The sequence below is a fragment of the Macrosteles quadrilineatus genome, unplaced genomic scaffold (assembly GCF_028750875.1).
Source record: "Macrosteles quadrilineatus isolate MER2022 unplaced genomic scaffold, UCM_ALF_1.0 Scaffold_11__1_contigs__length_5352618, whole genome shotgun sequence".
Classification (NCBI taxonomy): domain Eukaryota; kingdom Metazoa; phylum Arthropoda; class Insecta; order Hemiptera; family Cicadellidae; genus Macrosteles; species Macrosteles quadrilineatus.
The window spans coordinates 1,208,640-1,232,697 of NW_026542604.1; the positions used below are offsets into that span (position 1 = coordinate 1,208,640).

Genomic DNA, 24,058 nt, shown 5'->3' on the forward strand with positions numbered 1-24,058 from the left:
TTTTTGAAGTTCGGCAACGCTTTGCTTTGGTGTGCTGGGCGGGTCCCATAGCGTCGAAACCATTAACGTTGACTTGACATCCTATAGCGGTGACATATTTTCTCTAATAATAACATATTATTAAATTTCTTTCATTCAGTCTAATAACACAATCTTATAATATTGTAAACTTCTGATTATTATGTGTACCCTAATGACTAAAGACAAAAGAACAGCTTGGTCTCTATAAACTAGTTTATGAGTAACCAAACATAGAACATTGTGTCAAAACAAGCTTTATTATGTTTTTAATTGTAACTTATACATCAAAAGCACTAAAAAATAATCAATGAGCTAAATAAACTATTGATGTTTTATTACATTCTAGAGGTTATGATTATATACTCCTAAAGCTTTGTAATCTTCGATTTTCAATATTTATGACATTTATGTAAACTTTTATGATTAAATCTCTATAGAACGGTGGTCATCGGTATTTTTATTTAATTAAACAAACAAACGGTTTACCTACATTTAGTATTTAGTGTGTAATGAAACCATCAAACTATACATTATAAGTATATCAATCAATCAAAACTTCTTTATTGATGTTGCACGTACATAGTTTAATTAAAGGCGATAATGTAGTTTTTATTGGGTAATTGATTACAGTATTATTGTATTATGGTCATGCAATTTTGAGATATATTTTTGAACTTAAATATATTTATACAAATTTAAATATTGATACACGTCTCCATTTATTTAATAAATATATTAAGTAAAGGGTCTTATTGGCCATTTTTGTATATGTAAGAATTCAAAACTAAAAATAAACTAAATAACTAAATAATATAAATAAAAATAAATAACTAAATAACTAAATACAAAAACTAAAATAAAATAAACTAAAATAAAACTGAACATGTAATTGATGTGCTTAGAGTGGCAGTACTGTTGTTTAAAACATCAAGCTGAAAGCTGACTGAAGGCGGAGAGAGGCAGAAGAAGTAGTACTAGCAGTACAGCGAACTGAAGCTAAAAGCACAGATAATATAACCCCTACTACAGATATCTGGCTGATGGCGGCAACGTGCTGCGCTAGGACAGCGTAGTTTGTCCGCCAACATCTAGGAGCGCTGCTAGCACTGCACACCACGCGGGGAAGGGGGGCAGAGGAGAGACAGGGGATATGAGGAGAGGATAGGTAATGACCTCACTACGCTGTGATAGCGCCTCTGCTTCTGTCTGCGTTCCTCGCCGAAAAATCAAGAAGTGTGGTCGCACTAAACTGACCTACCCGACACTACTGAGTACACCTCGGTACACCTACACCAGGCACGCGTGTTGTTGAATTTTAAACCTTGTTGCCGGGTTTAAACATATCAGTACCGTAATAGTAGTTTACGCAACGATTGCGTTAAGTTAGTCTTTACGACACGAGTAGAAAATTTAAGGCACGGGCCTTGGCGAGTGCCTTAAAAACTTCTACGAGTGTCGTAAAGACTATTAACGCGAGTTGCGTACACTACTTTACCTACGACAGTTTTTTAAGTACTAACAATCTGGTTTTTAATTACTAACAATCATTACTCATAACTTCTTAGAGAGGTTATGTTTTCGTTGATTGTCATTGCCACTGAAAGTGATGCAACGACTTATTGTATAATCAGCTGTTTTCATGTAATTACGTGTTTGTAAAATTTCGTTAAATAATACGTTACTATTTTTTTGCAGGCAATAGCTTCTTCTAGCAGCATTCTCACCATAAATACTGTATCAGTTACAGTTAGGGAAATATTGCATATTTATTTGGACAACTGAACAATGTAGTGTAACAGTTAATTTACAGTTGGATCACAGCATCGAATATGTCGTCCACAACGAGTTGGGTGAAACAACAGTTAAGAGGTTTTCGAAATAAACCTGAAGCTCATTTTTATTTAACAATCTAACCTTATTTTGTTTCGTCCATTTAATGAATTGCTGGTATGTAATTTCATACATTTGTTTCGATTTTGGTGGCAAAAGATTAGCACAAACAGTTTGTGCTCTCATTTCCATCTCGTCAACTTCACTTTCACTAAAACTGAAATTTTTAAATCAGTTTAATCTACCTTCCTTTAACCACCAACTTAGGTTAAAATTACGCGATTATCAACAGGAACATTGAACAAGACGGACCAACAAATAAAATTGTCAACTGATCAGCTGATTAGTTGACGTTCGAAACATTTTAATTTTACTTCTTTTCTCTCAATCCTTGAATCTCATTGGTCCGTTACCCGTGTTGATATGAGAAAAACTATGCTGATATGAAAGTAAACAGCTGTTAAGTGAAACTTTTCAATTCTAAGAACTGAACTGAAATGGCTACTTTAAAAAATGGTCGTAGGTAAAAGTTATTTTGTGATAACGTTATTTGACTGTGATATACGGTAGAACCTCTTTAATCCGAACCCCTGTAATCCGAACGTCCACTAATCCGAACGCCTCATTGCTGTAAGATACTCTATACACAGTACAGTAGTTCTTCATTGTATACTGTATTTATTGATATACGCACTATAGTTATTTGTAAATTGTAATGTATAGTACTGTTTATTCCCTATATTTACTACTGTAGGCCTATTAAATAAACACTGTATTTTACTTTATAAAGCATTTTTCACTTTTCCCTAGCTTTTATGTCAACTTAACTTATGTAAAAACAACAATATGTTCTGTAATCCGAACTATTCAATAATCCAAACTACCCCCGGTCCCAATTAGTTCGGATTAAAGAGGTTCTTCTGTATATTCAATTAATTTGTGTGTTTTTGAATATATGTAGTAAGTTAGAGTATGTACGCCTAAAAACCTATATATTTCTCCACCTACATATATTCCTCCACGCCGGGTAACTGATAGTAGCTTTAAAAATTAGTACTTTATGTATGTTATATCAAAATAAAAACATGAAAACTTAAAATAAATAATGAACTCAAAAGGTTCACGTACAACTATGTTATATTTCGAATAAAGATTGAACAAGTTGCATATCAATATTCAAAACTTAATAATGAAGTGTCATGTAGAGAGATTAGTGAACACAATATCTCTATTCAGTTATCGTCTTGTTATCAGCAAGAGCAAGCTAGATGTTTGTACCTATAAGCTCCAGCACTGACGCGGTAGTAGAGTGACGTGACAACACATCTGACAACGTAAGCTACGGCAACGGCACAGCGCTGCACCGCACCGAGGACGCTCACGACACCTTGCGAGTAAAAATTTAACTATTTCCTCCCTCCCCGCACGTCCCTCAGCCGCAGCAGCCTAGCGGCCTCAGTCAGATATCTGTAGTAGGGGTTATATTATCTGTGGTTTTAGCTATAGGCCTATACACAATGGAAATTTTGTTTGTAAAGTAAAAAATGCTAGGTTTTAATTAATAACCTAAACGTTTTAAACAGCATAGGCTACTAACTAAGCAAACAATTACGGTACAGTAAGATTTACGATGACTTGGCATGTATATGATACTTGACACTAATAGGAGTGTTATTAAAAAAACCAACAATAAACCTCTGATATAATCTTACCTCTTTGCAGAATACATTGTCTATTTGAGGAGAAGAAGACTGATTATAATTCCAAAACATCTTTTAAACTGTGTGGATTTTCACCAGCTGAAAACAAAAAATTATCCTTGAGCAAGAAATTATTTATTATAACACTAGCAGAGCACCCGTCCTTCGTACGGGGTTGAAACAGCTGACTAAATTCTTTAATTCCCTTTAAATATGAATACTCATAAGGATAACATGGGGAATTACAGAGCCACTGGGGCGGAGCCCGAAAGGATTTTTGAGATAAGAATATGCCTATATGTTAATCGGGAATGTAAGCTATCATCATGCCAAATTTCAGCCCAATCCGTCCAGTGGTTTATGCGTGATTGAACTTCAAACAAACAAACAAACACACAAACTTTCACATTTATAATATTAGTAAGATAAGATTTTTGCAATAGTTAATTCAAATAGTAATAAAGTAATAGAAATTAAAAATAGAAAAAATTGGCAAGTTAAAACATGTAGTTAAACATCCATTAAACAACATTTTAAAATCAAAATTACTGTCACATAAAACAATAACAATAATTAAGAGTTACACATAAGCTTGACCAATCCTGCTTTATGGAGCAGAGGCATGGATTGTAGACAAACAAACAGAAAAGAAGTTGGATTCTTTTAATTTCAACCGAATTTTCAGGAAAATATTTGGACATAAGAGAGGGAGAACAATGAAGAATTAGGCACAACCAAGAAATAAGAGACATGTACCATTCCTCGGACATAGTATGAGAAGCTAAGAGCAGAAGACTAAGGTGGGCTGGCCATGTATTTAGGAGGGAAGATGGGATGATGGGGAGATTAAAGAAGTTTGAAGGCAAAACCCAGCAAGAAAATACCCTGAGGAAGACCCAAGAATCGATGAACGGACCAGGTGGAGAAAATGTTGCTAAAATTGAGAGCAAGGAAAGAAGATTCAGAGAACAGGGAAAGATGAAGGCAACTTGTTGGCGAGGCCAAATAGGTACCACCTAGGCTAACCATGCCCATGGGAGTAAGTAACATTTTTGTAATCAGTTCCTATTAGGCCTATTAAATAGTAGAATTTTAAAAATAGAGTTAAAAAATCAAACTCGTAGTACGAGAAACTGGAGTGAAGGATTCAATCTTTACAGGGCATATTTTTGGGGTGGTCCAGACAGGGAAGGGAATGACGCTGCTTGCATTTATTAAGTTTTATCTTGCAATATTTTTCTAAGGGTTATAATTGTACAAAAAAGTTGAGAGATTACAACAACTAGGTTCATTATAGCCTTTAAGCATTCCCTTACCTAATCCAACCTACCTTCAAAAGGACTTAATATAACGGTAGTCAAGAATTCACATAAAGCCCGACCCCTTAGGCCTAGACATGCCTTTTCTGACATCAAAAGAAGTTTGCTAACATACTAGAGGTTTGGTTCAGTTATGTTATGTTTAAGATTAGCATTTTAGCCAGGTAGGCATTGGCAACGTCACATGCTCTCCTGCCTGGTGGGGAAATATTACAAATAACAGGTAGGGCAGGCCGCTCTGCCAGTCACTGGAGAAATAATTATTACAAATATAAATCGATTAAAAAGCATCTTTGTTTGGATTATAAATCTGACATATATCACTGTAAGGTTATTATTTCTTGTGTCACGACAATCACAATGATATTTTAAACTAAGTTTGTAACTTCTCAATAATAATTTTAGCATAAACAATTAACAGCAGCATAAAAACTATGAGTTAATGAATAAGAAATTAGGCTAATCCAGACTGTAAAATGGATTTAGTTAATAAAAATGATTTCAGTTCCTTTTTACATTTACAGTAGAACCTCGATAACAAGACTCTCATGGGGATTATAAAATTAGACTTGCTATCAAGGTTGACTTGTTATTGAGGTTTGTAATAGGTAACATGTGATAAGGGGTCGAATAAATTCAAGGGGATTTGAAAAATACACTTTTTATCGAGGGTGACTTATTATCAAGGGTCTTCTTATCAAGGTGCTACTGTTAGTACCGGTACTCTGTTCCTTCCTTATGCCATCTGGGAGTTGATGGAAAAATTTAATGCCAATATACTGGGGACTTTGCTTATATATTTCTTATTTACCTATTCTTTTTAATCGTGAAATTTTCTTTTAATTATATAGTAGGCCCTAGCCCTAGCCTATTGTAATTGTGTAAATCCTGCTGTCTCTCTAATTTTAAATCATTATTTTTCACTTGTTTAAAAAGTGGTTTATATTATATAGCCTAAACAAGAAACTGTTTAAATTTCCAAATCATTGAAATAGGTATTGTTTGTTTGTTTTTTAGCAAGAGGTTCTTTCTAAATTTAGGATGTGTCTTAGAGCTTCCATCTGTAATAATAGAACTAGGCTAATTGTTCCGTATATCAACATTGGGAAATATATGTAGGCTAATTTTGATATGTCTACATACAGTATTTTTCGCACTGAATCAAAAAATGCAATAAGTTTTTGACAGGGAGATTCCTAAGTGGCCGCACATTTAGATAATGAATATACAGCCAGTTTTGATGGGTTTATCAGATATTTGTGGTTTGGGCATAGTCCAAGTTCTAGCGGCGACTAAGACTTAAAGGGAAGGAAGGTTTGTGGAATGGAAACAGCTGATAGTTCAATTTCAAAAACACACACAACGACGTGTAAGCAAAATCTTATAGGTACTACAACGATTCAATTTGTTAAAGCAAACAGACTTTGGTGCCGTTTAAAAATACAGTAGGCCTAACTCAACTATGATACCGGTACTTTAAAACTATTAATCACATCAACACTAATTATATAAAGTTTAACCCATTCACTTATGATTTTTTTTTACCCGCCTAGGCCAAAACAAACGAATTTGTTGTGGCTAGTTTCATTCATTTCTGATTTAATTTTTTTTCAGGCAACATTTACTATTTATATGCAAGATATTATTATTTTCTTATTCAAAATTAAATGTAGATTCAAAATATATAAATATTTCCCAAAAAAATATAACTATAATTTTTTATTATACCATATAAAAATAAAATAAAAAAATAAAAAAATTAAAAAAAACTTTTTTATTGGTAATTTTTAGCTACATAGGGCTCATATATGTTTTGGAACTAGTCTATAATACTGTATGACACTTATAAAAACTCACCAAATGTCAAGCAAAGTTCATTTTGGTGTGGTATGCCTTGAAACACTCTGGCATGTGAAGTGCGACAAGGCAGAGCTCACACTCCCATCGGCTGTCACTGCGCTTTCCCTGGGCACTACACACCTTACATCTTCTTGAAGGTGTTTGTTTGACTTCATTTGGAGGAATAGGCCTAGGAAAATGTCCCCAAGTTGCTGCCTGGAGCCTCAGAGGTGTTTCTGAGTTGGATGATCGTCCTCTTCGATTGTACGGTGGCAGTTGTCGCGACTCAAACATTTGCTTGACAAACCTCTCCTTGAACTCACTGAACCCCAATTTTTTTCTGGTTAATTTTTTGAACACTACATAAGAGTTAAAAAGGCCAATGTCCATTATGTAAAAGAAGATCTTCTTGTATCCCTTAGCATACCTCCTCATACTAGGAAACGACGCTAATTGCTGATCCTCGCGGTCAATTCCACCCATTGAACGATTATAGTAGATCACTGGTTCTGGCTTTGTTATAATTTCTTGGGTAACTCTGTCTTTCTTGCCAGTTGATCTTTTGTCAGCTTTTTGATGAAAGGTAGACAAAATGCAAACTTGCTTCTTGTCCTGCCACCTTACTGCTAACATATCGTGGCTATAGGCTGTCTCGTAGTCGCCCAACTTAAGTTTACCCTCTTTGAAGCTCTCTGGCATGTTTGATCTCCACCAGTTAGCTGTTCCAATTACATTGAAACCTATTTGCTTAAGTCTATAGAAGAGAAGAGGTGAGGAGTACCAATTATCAATTGTCAGAGTATGTCCTTTTCCTGCCAAATCTTTTGTCATTTCAACGACTATCGCCTCACTCGTTAACAGCTTTTCCTCCTGTGTAGAATCCCCACTTCCTTCTTCAACCGGTACATTTTCTTTGACTTCAGCTCCAGTATAGATCTTAAATTTAGAACAATAACCACTTCCAGATTCACAACACTTGTAAAACTTTATGCCAAATCTGGCTCTCTTCTTGGGATTAAATTGGACATAGCCCAACCTCCCTCGGAACTTCATAAGACTCTCATCGACAGCTATGTTTTCATCAGGTATGTACAGATGGGAAAACTTCCTGTTCATGTACTCAATAACGTACCTTAACTTCCACAGTTTATCATTCACAGGTTTCCTATTATTGTCTGTAAGGTGGAAAAATGTGGACAGTAGCAAAAAACGGCGGAATGGCATCACTTTACGAAAAAAAGGGGTCTCAGTTACAGCATTAGGCGACCAGTATGATTGTATGGTTCTTTTTTTTACAAGCGACATAAGGACACACAGTGTATAAAAACAAGCCATCTCATCTGCAGTTGTGTCAAACCATTCTGAGTATATAGTTTTTCCTACCCCGCCTGCTTCGTTCTTTTTCTTAATTGTTTCTTTGGCATAATTATTAGTCTCTGTTGCAACATGTTGCCAAAAGTCATTATCAAGAAACGCATTGAAAACATCTAATTCAGAGGGAGCTGAGCCTAAACTTCTAGCCAAACTTGCTCTAACACCAGGACACCCAGTAAAAGGGATTTTATTTATTATATTACTTTCTATGGTACTGGTCCACTGCCAACCCTCCTTTTTCTTCTTTTTTGGTGGAGCTGTATCGTTACTAGTTTGAGTTTTGGACCTTTTAGTAGGCTTAGATGGTTGTGAAATAGCTTTTTTTCCTATAGGCCTACCTCTTCCTCTAGACCTGCCCCTAACAGGTTTACTTTTAGGCCTAGGGTCAGGAAAGCTAGGGTCGTCAGCTTCCTCACTCGGTGTAGGTGAGAGGGCAGGCACGATTGAAGATGCAAGCTGGTCAAATAATTCAGGCCTAATAGGCAAATCTAAATCAGATTGGACATTTGGAGGGGTCATAGGCCTATGCCTGCCACTATCTATATCATTTATAGGCCTAGAGTCAGGGAAACCAGGGTCGTCAGCTTCCTCACTCGGTGTAGGCGAGAGAGAAGGCGCGCTCATACTACCGCGGTATAACCGATCAAGAAACTGGACTGATTTAGGCAATTCTTCATCACGTGATGGAGAAGATACATGCTGATCAAATATTTCAGGCCTAATAGACAAATCTGAATTATATTGGACAGTAAGGGCATCTGGAGGGGTCATAGGCCTAGCATAGCTGCAAGAAGGCTGTTCAAGCAACAACTGGTCACTTTCTAATGGCCTAGGCCTAACACAATTAGTATTATGTTCTGGGGAAACTGTGGTCTCATAATCAATAGGCGTATTAGACTTATTACTCACTTGAATTCTGCTCCCTTCCAAATCATCATCATCACTCCAACCACTCTCCTCAAACAAGTCACAATCACTGTCACTGTCACAATCCCCTATAAGTTTTATGATGTCACTTTCATCTAACTCTTTTCCACATTCATCCACGAATACCAAGTTATTTTGAAGACTCATCGTATTATACAAAAGCTTTTCAATTGAATAATATAGTAAAACAAGATACTGTAGCTCAATCTTTATCACGACGAAGTGAAACACGACATGATAGGCCTAATAACTCAGTCATTATAACGACGAAAAAGTAAAATACTGATAAAAACTTACACTAAGTAAATTCTATAACTTATTTTATAAGATAACTACACTTTTCAATAAAATAATAAAGTAAAACAAGGCTCTAACACAATGTTTACATCGTCGAAGTAAACACAACAACGTATCAGCTGTGAAACCAGAGTAGACGTCGTCAGCTGCTAAGTTGCACCATTTCAACTTCAGTTTTTTTGCCGATTGGACTGGACTGAGATGACGAAAATATAACCAAAAGAAAGCCTGGAAATCATAGAACAAGAAGCATATGCGATCTATTGGATTTCTGGGGAACTAACTCGGCACAAACAGGTTTTAATAGCGGACGGCGATTCGCCGTCGCTTCACACAATGGCTAACGGGAGCGCGACGGCGGATCGCTGTCGTTGTAAGCGAAGGGGTTAATGGAAAAATTGAATTTTTCTCGTAAAATACAAGGAATAAAGACTATGCCGCTACCACTCCAATGACATGATCGTCCTCACGCTCCTCATTTCAACCCTCACCTTCTGTTAACTAACGTGCCATAGGCCTAGTGCATAATCCCACAGTGCCTAATAGTGAAAGCATGTCTAAGTGCATCATTTTATGTAGGTATCAGCAACTAATAAATTAAATTACATGTGTAACAAGGAAACTCCAACAATAAATTGATATAATATATGATAGGCCTAACAATACAACAATTAGGCCTATACCTATATAGGATGGCCAAAAAAGATAGACCAAGGACTCCCTCTAACAGACCAAGCCTATGACCAAAGCTAACTTATTCATATGCAGGATTGTAGGCCTAGGCTTTTCTAGATAGCAATAACTAACTTAAGCTACAACATAATTTGATCCCTGTTTTGTTAAATTAAGTGACTGATGTTAAGTTAGAAAATAGTGCATTTTTTAGAATACCTAAACCAACAACTTGGCCAATGTTTAATTCAATAAAATTATGCAAGCATAAAACATAAACTTAGACTATGATGAAGTCTTTTGACATAAAAAGACTAGCATTGCCATAATTAATACTAACCTGATTTGAAACTATTGGGTTTTTAGCGATGAAACATCCAAACAATCTTTCAGGTCTACTGCGTTCACAAAGGTTATAATATCAGGTTTTATTATTCTGCTGCACTTGAAAATGATTCATCAAAACTCCAATAGTTAAATGATTTTAACAAACTAAGGAAATGAAATCTTCAAATGTCGATTACAGCCATACAATAAAACTGCGATGCACTTTAAATATTTTTATAAATAACATGAAACATCTACCATCTTTATTACTAAACTAAAACTAACTATGAAAGTTTTCGTTTTGGTCGTCTACTTCGTCTTCCTTCCAGATTCATGACAGACAAGACGAGGTTGGTTTGGGTTTGGTTGGTTTTGGTTTGGTTTGGTTATCCACTCCACTACACTATTCACACTCAGTCCAGTTCAGTCAGTTCAGCTCTCGTCAAAGAATATGTTTTGTGCTTGTGCAGGTTAGCCAGCTTATTTGTTTTCTAAAACAAAAATGTGTATTATCATTACATGTAATCACATGTAACAGTAGTAGCTCCTAGTTGAATTGTATGTTTACTTTGTATTATAAACTTATGCATGTATTTCCTATTTTGTATCTGAAAACATATTTAATCGCTGTAACGTTATAGTAATGGTAAAATCATAGTTTTGTCGTTTTATCATAGATAAAACTATGTAAAACAGAGCATAGGTACTCCTTTGGTAGATTTATCATCCCTATAGAACAGCTGAAGCTAATTTTATTGTATTGTTATTGTTAGTTATGTGTTCTGTCCGGTGCACTGTGGAGGTCGTGTTTTGTTTACAATTTGTTTATTGTAATTTCAGTGATTTAACACCTGGTTTAACCAAATAAAACAATCTAATCACAAACAATAACTAGTCACCAAGATAAATAAACAAACAGTAAATCACCAATCATGAAATAACGCTCAAATAATATAAACAAATTTGATTGACACTAGCGATCAGTGTCACCAGAAATTAACTACACTCGAAAAACGAGCTTCAAACAACGGGATGAGAACTGAGATATCCACTGGTTAGTCTATGTTTTGATTAGTCTATGTCACAAGGGAGTATGTTTTATCTATGGTAATATTTTTAGTGAGTACAAATACTACTACACGGATTTGATAGGGAATCAACTTTACTTTGGATACCAAAGATTGCGGATTATTTGTGTAATGTTTCAAAATATTTGTTTGCAGAGCAGACATAAGCAGTGTAGAGTGTACGAAAACAAAGAGTGTAAATACTTCTCTTCCCTCAGTTCGTTATGACTGAATAGGCATAACAAAATTAAACAATAACAACAATTATTATTTATAACATTTATGTTATTACTTTTTTTTAAAGTCAAGTTTAAGAAGTATTAAGGATATACGCTAACATATATGCGCTAACATATAAGGATATGTGCTAACATCAACGATTCCTGCGCAGCTACTTGTTCAATACAATTATTGAATGATTGATAAAATATTTCAATAAGATTGAACGACAATTTTTCGGCCACACTTGTCTCACGGGTCTCTCTGCTCGCCGGTTTTCGGGGGGCCCCCGGCTCCCAGGCTTCCCCCCCCCCTGCATTACAAGCCCTGCGGGGTGCGGACCCTTCTGTTACGCCACTGTTTAGAACTTAGAGGCATCTTTAGCGAATTTCCCTAGGGAAATATTATTAGCAAATGTCCCTATAGGGAAGTAGCTATTACCGTAGGTGCATGGAAGCATACCTGTGCAAGGAAGCCCACTTTGTCGGGTGACTGTAGGAAAAATAAATATTAATAGCAATTAAATTATCCAGCTAATCATAATGTAAACAAATATTGTTCTTTATAAGAATAACATGGGGACTTTGAAAGCCACTGGGGCAGAGCCCAAGGGACTTAAAAAAATGTAAGGCCAGTTTGTAAATCTACACAACACACTCTTTCTAATGAAACGCGAATAGTCAAAATCGCTTAAGAAATGGCGGAGGAGTTCAAAAGACAAATTTCGTGTTTGCTTATTAATTATATAGAAGACTAGCTGTTGTACCCGTGCTTTGCAACGGGAAGAGGACACAAAATGCAAAAAAGTTAATAGTACTGTACCCTGTTGGTAAACCTTATAACTTTTTAATGCTATTTAATATCATAGAACCAACTTGTGTAGTTGAAACAGCTGACAAAATTCTTTTATTCCTTTTAAATATGATTACTCATAAGGTTAACATGGGAAACTCCAGGGCCACTGGGGCGGAGCCCGAAAGGGACTTTTGAGATAAGAATGCGTCTATATGTTAATCGGGAATGTGAACTATCATCACACCAAATTTCAGCCCGATCCGACCAGTATTTTTCGCGTTTACTTGTCACAAACATACATCCATACATCCAAACTTTCTCATTTATAATACTAGCTGTAACCCGCTGATTGTGATAGTTGCCCTTGAATACTTCTGATTAGAATTTGAAGAATTTTGTTCTGTTTTTTTTAGTTTATTTAAAGTAATTTTTATTTTCCCTTTTATAAAAGAGTCAGTCTCGCGTTTTAACACAACCAAAACTAACAAAACGACTGTTTTCACACAAAATGTGTGGTGTACGGAGTCTTGGTTTGTGATATTACTTTACCTCTCACATATTTTAGGAAGGCCCAATTAAATATACAGGGTGTCCATAAAAAACGTTTCAGGACTTTGGAAAATGAATCCCCATACTAAAAGGAAGAAAAAAGTTTATGGGAAGGTATGTCCGAAAATGCATATTAACCCAGATATCCACCATTTTGTTTTTTATACAAACATATTTTTATCTGTTAAGTTTTTTATCCAATGATTATGAAATTTGGTAAACATGTTAACATACACAAGACCTATAATAGAAAAAATTTTAAAGTTGTTCCGATTGTAAATTTCAAAATGGCGACCGTTTGAATTTTTATAACTTAAATAACTCAAAAACGGCTAATTCTACGAAAAAATGTCAAGTATACTTTTTTTTAGCATTTTTAATTTCCTATCAAACGATACCAAGATCAAAAAGATCGGACAAAAGATAACTGAAATATGAGGTTTTTTGTGTAAAAATAAGGCAAAGTTAGTCGGGGAACCCTTTTTTTGCCTTATTTTTACACAAAAAACCTCATATATCAGTTATATTTTGTCCGATCTTTTTGATCTTGGTATCGTTTGATAGGAAATTAAAAATGCTAAAAAAAGTATTCTAGACATTTTTCATAGAATTAGCCGTTTTTGAGTTATTCAAGTTATAAAAATTCAAACGGCCGCCATTTTGAAATTTACAATCGGAACAACTTTAAAATTTTTTCTATTATAGGTCTTGTGTATGTTAACATGTTTACTAAATTTCATAATCATCGGATAAAAAACTTCACAGTTAAAAATATTTTTGTATCAAAAACAAAATGGCGGATATCTGGGTTAATATGCATTTTCGGACATACCTTCCCATAAACTTTTTTCTTCCTTTTAGTATGGGGATTAATTTCCCAAAGTCCTGAAACGTTTTTTATGGACACCCTGTATAACCATTTGTGTGGTAGTAGACATGAAGAAAAGAGACTTGGTTTTGCTTATTTTTTTACATGACCGTTCCGCTGCAAATCGAGACTGTCCTCTCCACGGTCATAGTCAGAGCTTTGGGTTCTGTGGGGCCCAGAAGTGCAAACATTCAGAGAGGGGAACCTTACTACCAAAAGAGCATTTTATTTTGTGTGTTTTATACCAATGGAATTTTACAGGTTTTTTTTTAAAGGGAATGGTCTAAACGGCTGGTTTTACCGTAGGTCCCATGGTAAGACCTAGACCATCAGGGACCGTTTTACTTTTTTTGCTTTGAGGTCCCCAGAGGCCAATAACACCCTCCGCTCAAAAGCATACGTGCCCGTTAGCTTGATAACTCGAGCACAAATTATCCAATTTTGATGAAATTTGGTGCAAACGTGTAAACCTATGTTTATTCAAATGAGTTTGCAAACCAGCATGCTCGGACTATAGGAATGGGGGTTTTATGGTGTAAAAATTGGTTTTCCCATTTTCAACTCTAAAAACATAAAATTTCACAATTTCTTTCCTGACCATTTTGTAGAGCTTAAAAACAGAAATTATTTTGTATATTGAAGCGTTGTTGTATGCCTAACTGTTACAAAGTTAATTAAAAAAAAAACTTAAATTTAAAATTCCCTTGTTATTTTCATGGAGAATAAATAAACTATTGAGTTAGCTTGATTATGGATATATTTTAATCAAATTTGGCAATTTTGTTTATTTCATACTAAGCTATCAACATTTCAATAAAAACACACCTCAATACCTTCCCTGCAGCAGCAAACCTAGGTACTCACTCAAATTAATCTTATTTAAATAGGAAATAAATTTGAACATTTTCAAGGAATATTTCTAGTAAATATCCAGCCAGGTAATTGGAAATTTGCTTAGTCTGCAGGTTTGCTGCGGCGGGGGTATTGTTACTATCTAATGTCGACCTTTTGGTTGGACAGCATCATTAATTTCCAATGGCAAATGGTCTGGAAATGATCTCCCTTGGTATCGAGCCAGTGAACTTCAAATTTGAAGGTGAACACTAAGCACTCGGCTACCCAGACAATATTATCGGACACTATTATCCCAACAATACCAACTAACAGAAATCTCTATATGTATAATATTAGTATTTATGCTCCCCCTCCTTTTTAAAATGTTTTTATTAGCTCGCTTTCTTAATTGTCCAGGACAAATTTTTCAATCAATTTTATACTAACTTCCAGATGAGCTAGAGACTTGAAACATAGCTCACAAATGGAAGACAATGCAATATTATATAATTTAATTTTCATATTTCCTTTGGGCTACGCCCCATGGGCTTGTTTTTATAACTCGCTTTCTTGCAAATTTTTATATTTCCTGATGAGCTAGAGACTTGAAACTTGAAACATAGGTCACAAATGGATGAAAATGCAATATTATATAATTTAATTTTCATATTTCCCTTGGGCTACGCCCCATGGGCTTGTTTTTATTAGCTCGCATTCCTACAAATTTTGATATCAATTTTAAACGAAGTTCCTGATGAGCTAGAGACTTGAAATTTGAAACATAGCTCACAAATGGATGACAATGCAATATTATATAATTTAATTTTCACATTTCCCTTGGGCTACGCCCCATGGGTTTCAAAATTTTCCATGTTTACATTTTTAAAGAATGTAAATATATCAATTAATTTAAGTCAGCTGTAAATACTTAAATTTGACAGTTCGAAGAGCAGAGGTTAAGAGGTACAGGTATGATCCCAATAAGAGAACACAACAAACTCTTTATACAAACAAACATTTCAAAATAAAGATAAACAATCTGATTGCAGATATAAAGGTGTTTGTTGATTATGTCAATTGTTATTTATTTAGTATTCTATAAAGTAAACAATAAATTAAATAGATTGATATATTTATAGTTAGTAGGCCATACATTCAATCTAATACATAATTATATAAAAAAAAAATCAAATAAACCTTAGATTTCCCACATGCCTCTGTCTTAATCTGATATAGCTGCTTGAAATAGATTTAACATCCACACACATTAAAAACTAAAAAGTAGAAAATGATTTATAAATAAAAAACTTTTTAAATCAAAACGTTTTTGAACGCACTAAAAAGTAGAAAATAATTTATAAATATGTGGAGAGTATAAATACTTGTAAGATTTAAAACGAAAAAGTGGGGTGCATGCAATTGATAATACATTAGTTCATTAGGTAAAGGTAAATGTAAATTATCTATTGCATGCACCCCACGTTTTTCGTTTTAAATCTTACAAGTATTTATACTCTCCACATATTTATAAATTATTTTCTACTTTTTAGAGCGTTCAAAAACGTTTTGATTTAAAAAAGTTTTTTATTTATAAATTATTTCATTATCAAAGTAAAATTCACGGACTATTTTAGTATTTTTCACCAAGCAGCAAGCGGCCCTCTGAGGTACTGGGCCCTGTGCGATTACACCTTTTGCTTGTGCTTAAGACCGTGGTCATAGTGGAATGTAGTGTGCGGGTCTCGCCAGCTGTCTATTCGCCAAACCTGTAGACTGCCACACTTGTCCCACTGTATGATGTTTTGTAGGCTGTAAATTGCTATTGTCATATCAGTATTTTAAACTTCATAATAGTATCAGTTTTTTATTTTTATTTTAAATTGAATTTTAAGAGTGTATGTGTCCATATTGTAAATAAAGAATCGCTAACATTTTAGTTTTAATTAAGTAAAAATTTTAAAGTTATAATGAAAATATTTGTATTTGTGCTCTTCATTTATCTTACGTTTTGTAAGCTTTTAGGGGCTTGTAATAGTAAATTTGTTTAGATAGCTCTTTTACATTTGTTATAACATGTTTGGAAAAACATGTAGTACTGTGAAGACTCGAACAACAATGTTTAAAAAATATTGGTACATATACAGTTACCATTTGTTCACTGCATTTTGGGGACAACAAATATAAGTTAAATCACCCTATTAGCCTTATTAGGTCTCTTGGTGTTATTATACTGATCCCAGAGATTTCAACCACTTCCAGAGTTTCCTCCACCTACAATACTGATTTTTTTTAAAGAGCCTAGATTTTTTTCTCTTATGTATGAACTTAGGCACGTTACATACCCATCCTAGCACAAATCCCAAAGAGGGGTTTTTCAATTAAAGATACAGGAGGCTCCCCCGGGAGGTGAAGAATTTAGGAAAGTATTAGGACTTAACAACAGAGCTAATGTTTACTGAATCTTAAGTTTATTATACCCTACTACCTACTATGTTCATTAAAAAAATCCTTTTTTAACTTTAGTGGGTTAAGGAAATGATTTCTACTCACCTATAAAAAATATCACAGAAACAACTACTGTTTAATGTTGGTTCAAATTTCAGTTGAATTATTTTTTGAAGTTGTGCAATCTTCTTTTACTGATCTTAAAGTGTGAGTTTCAGCCGTATAAAGTCTTTCCCATCGGTTTTTAATGTTGTAAATCTGTTTCCTTAACTTGGATAACCGAAAATCATCGATTTTATAATTGTCTTGTAAACTGCTAAAGTTGATGTATTTACGTAAAAATAATGGAGGCCCACTGGTGTACGTCGCTCTGACATGGTCGATAATATTCTCTCGGAAAGGATAGTTCCGTCTTAATATCAAACCCAGAGTCTCGAGGAAAGAGTCTAATCGTTCCATAGTTCGATTGAACTTGTATGGAGCAGGACTAGACATTAAGTCTCTTAACTCGTTGTCAAAATTTACCAAATTGTTAAAATTGTTCAGATTGGGCTTCCCAGTAAAATTACTTTTCCTTTCATAGTAAGCCGTAAAAGATTTCCACCTGAAAAGGATTTTTGAGATCCACTTTTTGAAGTCTCCTGCTTGAATGTCATTCATTTGAAAATAGCTTTTGAGCTGCGGTAAATTTAAGTAACGTCTTAAAAACAAAGGTTTTTCATTATTATACAATGGTCTACTTTTTTCAATCATTTCCTCCTCGTTCAAACTAAACAGTTTAAGTAGCTTTCCAAGTCCGTAGTAGTAATTTGACAACTCCCTAAACAAGTTGAATGTTACATTACTGTTTGGATTGGAAATGTAGTCCAAAATGTTAGTACCCGCTTTTTCCATTAGGAAGAACGGAAGATCGTCTGCACTCTTTTGAATGTCTGATGAATTTGCTACCTTGAGAAATGTGGTCCAGCTCTCCTTAATTTGAGATACAAGAATTTGAACATCAGCTGTCTGGGCTTCAGACAAGTTGAAGGACTTTTGCAACTGCTCGATGTCAAGATCGTCTTTCAGAAACATGGGCGCTTCGGAGAGTGACAAATTTTTTGCATGCTCCATGACGAAACCTCGCCCAGACGAAAGCCTCTTTGTAAGCCTGTACAAGTTTTCTTTGTATGCTCGTAAGTCTTCTATCAGAAAACGAACTGAATTGAGGTTTGTTGTAGGATGAGACAACTGATAGACTAAACTTTTGTCAAGAATACTTAAAAACTTTCCCACTGGTATCGACTGGACAAACAGATGAAAAAATGTCAATAAAATGCACAAGTGTAATTTCATCTTGGATAAATTAAGAAAAGCTAAATTTATATTTTAATTTTGTGTTCATCATTTAGCTACAAATTAGTACATAATTGTGTTTTCATGATTATTACTTTAGACTGTGACTAGTAACATTGTGGCTATCAGAGATAATCAGTTTGGATATCACACCTTATTGTGACGAAATTACTTTGTTGTAGTAAGAACGTTATACACTAAATATGTTTAGCTAATAAACATATTTTGAGTTTCCAAATAATTAATTATTCCCATAAAAACATATTTTGTGTACTTTTGTAATGGAAACTTTGGTTTATCACAGAACATAATGTCTCAAAATATACAAACATAGTTTTCATTCAAAAATTAATTTCATTTAATTTTTGAGCCCTCTCTAATCCTCAAAAATTAAATTGTTAAAAATAAGGTTAGAAATTGAACAAAAGTGATACCTAAATTAGTAGTTAAATTTAAAAAAAAAACTTTTTTATAGCTTGTCCATCTCTCAATCTAGTAATTCACCAAAACTTAAATTTACTGAAATGGTTTATCTCTAACGCAACAAAATCATTATACTAATCTTAAAAATCAGCACAATGATTAAAATAAACTCCCTGTATCAATATTTTAACCAACAATAAATTGAAATAGATAAAATTATTGAAACAATCAAAAAGCCATAGTAGTTTTTTTAAGTAGTACATTTTTAAAAATTCCCCATGTATGCATATTTAATTGATTTTAAACAGCAAATTAACTAACTTTATTTATGTAATGCCATTTTAAAACAATTATTATACTTCACCTGATAACCTTAATTCATATAATTTTAGATTTACATTTCCAACATTAGATGTCAAAGGAGCTTTGTGAGTGAAGTTATATCACTGGTAATTAAATTTGTATACATTATAAATATATCATTTGTTTACATTTTATATTTCAGTTACATTTATTTAAGTCTTCAGTGTATAAATTGAAAACCACTTTAAATGAACTTCAAACTGTGGATAATCATATACTTTTTTGTGGTCGGGTGTTTAACAGTCGAGATTGGTATTTTTTTGCAAAGACTCGACTCAGCATTGACTCAGAAACTAGCGACTCCACAAAATTACAACAGCACAGAGTTTTTCCGAGAACTTGCGGCTTACTGCTTCAACGTTAATAGGCTCGTGAGATTATTAAAACTGAGAAGAGAGAATGTAATGGAAGCTGCAAAAACCCTTCATTCCATGCAGCATCCGACTTTCATTAAGAATTTTCAATGTGATAAAGTCAAAGAGGATTTTAAAATGTCCGATCGAGAATACAAAGACTTAATACACTTTGTTGAAAAAATCACTAAAAGTATCACTGAGTTTTACAGCGAGTGTGAAGCCAATCCTGGTTTTGTCGGAATCCCAGTGGAACCACCACAATGCGGCTTGCAGAAGACGGCCTCACTGCTCGAATCTATGTTTAAGAACACAAACTCCACATACAAGAAACACCAGGTTTTCAAAGCTATAGAAGAGTATTATTATCTTCTGGGTAAACTGACAAAAAAATTCAAACTAGGAAGGCGAACGGTAATGGAGCGAGCAAAAGCTTTGTTTGAGTCAGGAGGTCCTCGTAGGTTCTTACAATACTACGATTACTACAAGGTGCAGAAACTTTACTTCCTTACAACCACTGAAGCGACTACCTTGGACTCAAACATCAGAGGGATACAAAAACGCTATTGGCAGTTCACAAGTGCGTGTGCAAAAAACCCCAAGTTTGAGAGTAAAATAGACTACAGTAGCATCGATATTGCAAGAAACTCAGACAGTGAAATCCAAGATATCCTCTCAAACCCTTCGTTTTTACTGGTCGATAGGTTATTCAAGAGTATCAGAGATCTTTACCATGTATTTGGATTTTTTAGGAGGCACAACATCCCACACCGAGATCTTCTTCTGCAAGCTTTGAACGTAACTTTTGGTTTGGACTGTCCAGTGATCCTGAAGCCTCTAGATTTGGATAAAATCAAACAGAGCTTGGGATTGAATGTGAGTCGAGGAAATGAACTGGAAGAGAACATTGGACATTTGAGGCGGAGATTCTTCAATCTGCAGAAGATTTACATGAATCCCAACTCTTCTGATTTGCCTTTAGTCTCCTGAGCCACTTACACTTGCTATTGCTCTTATGGTTTGGTAATAATCACTTTGATAAACCTTCACAAACAAATAACACAACATATATTCCTGCTTGGTAAAACTATGAGATAAATTTTAAAAGCTCAAAATGTCCAAATCAAACTGTTGATGCATTTTTAAATACCTGGTTTTAGTTTGCAAATTTTATGATATCAAGTCTTCAAGCATTCTAACAAGTTAGTAATCAATTCCATTTCAGATATTAAAGAAATATTTGTTAATCAAATATTAATCTTGGCTATAAATCTTCAAAATAAACCTTCTTTATCTTAATGTCATAAAATAAATATTAAGTTTTTAAGGTTGTTTTATAAATGTAAAAAAGTTAAACGAATCTTAAAATAATGCCAAAAAAAGTATGCATAGGTTAGTTATTTCAGTTGCAATCTCATAACTTGTATGTATGTATGTATGTATGTATGTAAATGTGAATTAAGGATTACTAATTATATTTGCTAAGGAGCTGTCCATATGTCACTAACATGTTATTTAAACATTCCCACTATTTGTCAAAATAACCATAAAAGTTTGGCTAAACTATGTTCAGCCATTATTGTGAGATGTGGTAACAAAATTAGTTGCATTGAAATTCATCCCAAAGAGCTCAATGAACTTATGTTACAGCAGTTAAAAAAGCAAATAGTTATTGGGAATTACAACAACAATTTACTGTCAAAGTGGATTTCCACTTTGAAACATCTAGCATCTAGTTTGCTGATTTAATTGCTTGATAAGTTTGGGTCATTTATAGGTTCCATTACAAAAGTTCTACAGCTTTCTATAGGAAGATTAAAAACTGACAAGTTAAATTTTCTTCTTTTTACTAAACGACAATAAAACCCAGTATAATTATGTTTTTAATAGTTTTCTTACTTGCAATACCACAAACACTCTGTGTTACAGAAGTATACGATTTTATCAGATTGTCGGAAATTGACAAAAACATCACAAGTACCCTGAATGGCCAGATTGACAAAAGTATCTCTTCAGACACACTATTGGAAAGTTTGAAGAAGTACAAAGCTACAATGTCGAAATTCATTGAAAGTATTAGGAAAAAAGACACCGATATTGTTAATACTGTCCATGAGCTTTATAAGAATAGAGGACCAAGTTTTATAAGAATCCAACCTAATAAAAGTAAATTATTAAAACTTTATGGTTGGAATAATACAGAATATCCACATATTGAAGAGCTGCAAAGAGAAAATCTTGAATTGTGGCAAGAGCTAAACAGAAAATATATTTTGAACCATTATTGGTTTGAGGAATTCTATACAAACACATCTAGTGTAGTAAAGAGCAACAGTGTAGAAGCAAGTAAAACAAGTGCAATTTTATATTTTTGTTTTTTCCTATCTTTTTCAATTCAAGTATTAGGTCTATTTTGAGTTCACATATACTTTTGTTCAATGAGTAAAATAAATTAATAATTATTAAAATACTTTTATTCCTTACCACTGCTTTGATTGTGTTTTTTTTTCTCATTAATGATATTTAATGGGTTTCTACTACTAAAAACTGGTTTTCTTTTTAATCATATAGAGTAACTAATTTGTAATCTTAAAAAAAATAATTCATCACAGTAAATAAAATGATACCCACGGCGAAGCAAACCCGCTCACTAAGAGAATATTTTTCCATTTTCCTGATCATGTTTCCACTGAAATATTCCCTTAAACATGATGAATTTATCCCCCGTTTGGACCACATTAGGTTTAGTGAGTACTTAGGTTTGGTGCTAACAATTAAGGAATGTCATAAAAGTATTTTTTTTAATACTAAATATGACATAGGCATAGGAGCCTACATCTAGAGTTTGGCAATTTGATGGGCAAAAGTTACAGTCGTTTACTTAAAACAGATTACCGTAAAAACTACACTATAGGTTATAAACTATTTCCTGTAAAAAAGCTGAGATCGGACATAACGGTACGTCTAGAGTGTACGTCAGATTCAGAATACTTTACTTGTTTACTATGTTTACTACTTGTGCACACTACTATGTTTACTACTTTACGTCAGATTCAGAATTCAGATTTTCGGCGCGTGGTTAATCTGAGTCAGATATTTTGTTGGTTGTCACAGTGGAAGCAGGAAATACGCCGGTACTGACTCGGATAGCAAAGAAGTGAGTCAATAGCTGTTGTGGAATTGTCCGATGAGGAATTAACGTTTAATATTATAACTTCTGAAACTGTTGTGAAGTTACAGCCAGTAAAAAATTGTGTTCATGATATTATATATCTCTTTTCCAATAGCTAGAAATTTAATGATAGGGCTTCTTTCTATATTGCGTCGAATGGAGCCAAAAACCACCGAAACTTATTACAGTAGAGTCCCGCAAACTCGGCGTAATGTGGACTGAAAGGATGCCGAGTTTGTGAAATGCCGGGTTATCAGGAACTAGGGTTTAAAATAAGAAAAATACAAGTTTTTAAGCTTTTTAATCGCCTTTTTTATTTATATTTATATTACAAGTCAGTATTAAGTCATCAGATATAGTACAACAAATTCTTGGTATGAGTTGCGCATGATTTGACTTGAGCTGGCTTGAGTCTATTTTTAACACGGACTCAAAAAATTACTAATTTTCAGAGCCAGGTGATGGCCGAGTTATCCAGACTGCCGGGTTATCGAGAGCCGAGTTTGCGGGACTCTACTGTATTAAAATTATACATCGTATTGTAAGAAACATGTGTACATAAACAAAACAATTTCCCTGAAGGGCGTTTAGTGGTAAACCTAAAAGTAAGGATGAAAAAATGAAGTATTTGATTGAATACGTATGTTTATGATAATTGGCATTAACCAAACTTAATCAAAATCAAATGGTTTTTACTCGAGTTATCGTGCTAAAAAGGGTCACATATTTTATGTACGAGATTCAGAATCAGATATATTTGAAAGTATATTTGAAGGGATGGTGTTTTTTGGCCTCTGAGGACATGGAAAATAATGAAAAAGTAAAGTAGTCTTGGGTATAGGTCTAACCATTGGACTTGCGGCAACGCTTTTTATGTATAGTAATATATTTGGTTCTTACCGTCTCTGCAATAAGGGGCTTTACTGCACTACGACCGTTTCAGAGATAACTTCATCATCTGGTGCTTAGTGGTACACTAAACTGTCTTTTTACACTTAATACGAAAAGTCTTCATTTGCATTGCGTCAGGGGTTGAATAAAATATTAAACATACAAAGTAAAAACAGGACGGACACACAAAAACACGGCGATGGCCACATAGTATTACTGTACAGCAGTTGTAGGTAGTACCTGATGGCGAGGGAAGGGAAACGGGAGTGGACAACAAATATAATTGGCTCTAGACACCAGCGACTATAGTGCTAGACACCAGTCACAAGTGTACCATTGAATGTATCCTCTGTTTCTTACTACTCTATGCAGTAGCAGAGTGTATGTGAGAATGGTAGTGACAGATAAGTGTTGAAGTAAGGCCAAAAGTTATTGGGG

General features: G+C 34.2%; 2 protein-coding genes across 2 annotated transcripts in view; both read right to left on the minus strand.

Annotated features, from left to right (window-relative positions):
- LOC129004748 (serine/threonine-protein phosphatase 6 regulatory subunit 3-like) overlaps nucleotides 1-10,646 on the minus strand; it is a 43,706-nt gene extending 33,060 nt beyond the window's left edge. The window contains exons 1-2 of the mRNA XM_054433358.1: nucleotides 10,320-10,646; nucleotides 3,564-3,650 (exon numbers count right to left, since the gene is read on the minus strand). Coding sequence (XP_054289333.1) covers nucleotides 3,564-3,623 — 60 coding nt within the window. The 5' untranslated portion in view covers nucleotides 3,624-3,650; nucleotides 10,320-10,646. The remainder of the gene's footprint in view (nucleotides 1-3,563; nucleotides 3,651-10,319) is intronic.
- On the minus strand, nucleotides 6,734-9,157 carry LOC129004765 (piggyBac transposable element-derived protein 4-like). The gene is made up of 3 exons (XM_054433391.1): nucleotides 8,993-9,157; nucleotides 8,422-8,539; nucleotides 6,734-7,884 (listed from the first exon to the last, which is right to left on the minus strand). The coding sequence occupies exons 1-3, from the start codon at nucleotides 9,155-9,157 to the stop codon at nucleotides 6,734-6,736; spliced, it is 1,434 nt and encodes a 477-aa protein (XP_054289366.1).
- Nucleotides 10,647-24,058: the final 13,412 nt, after the last annotated feature.

Bases quoted from the DNA above. Each gene is read 5' to 3' on its own strand.
- LOC129004765 (XM_054433391.1), bottom strand. From the start codon at position 9,157: ATGAGTCTTCAAAATAACTTGGTATTCGTGGATGAATGTGGAAAAGAG. The intron at 8,540-8,992 runs GTGAGTAATAAG...TTATTTGACCAG, and splicing joins TGGAAGGGAGCAGAATTCAA to CTTGCATCTTCAATCGTGCC. The intron at 7,885-8,421 runs GTAGGCCTATAG...TCCACCTTACAG, and splicing joins GGGCAGGTCTAGAGGAAGAG to ACAATAATAGGAAACCTGTG.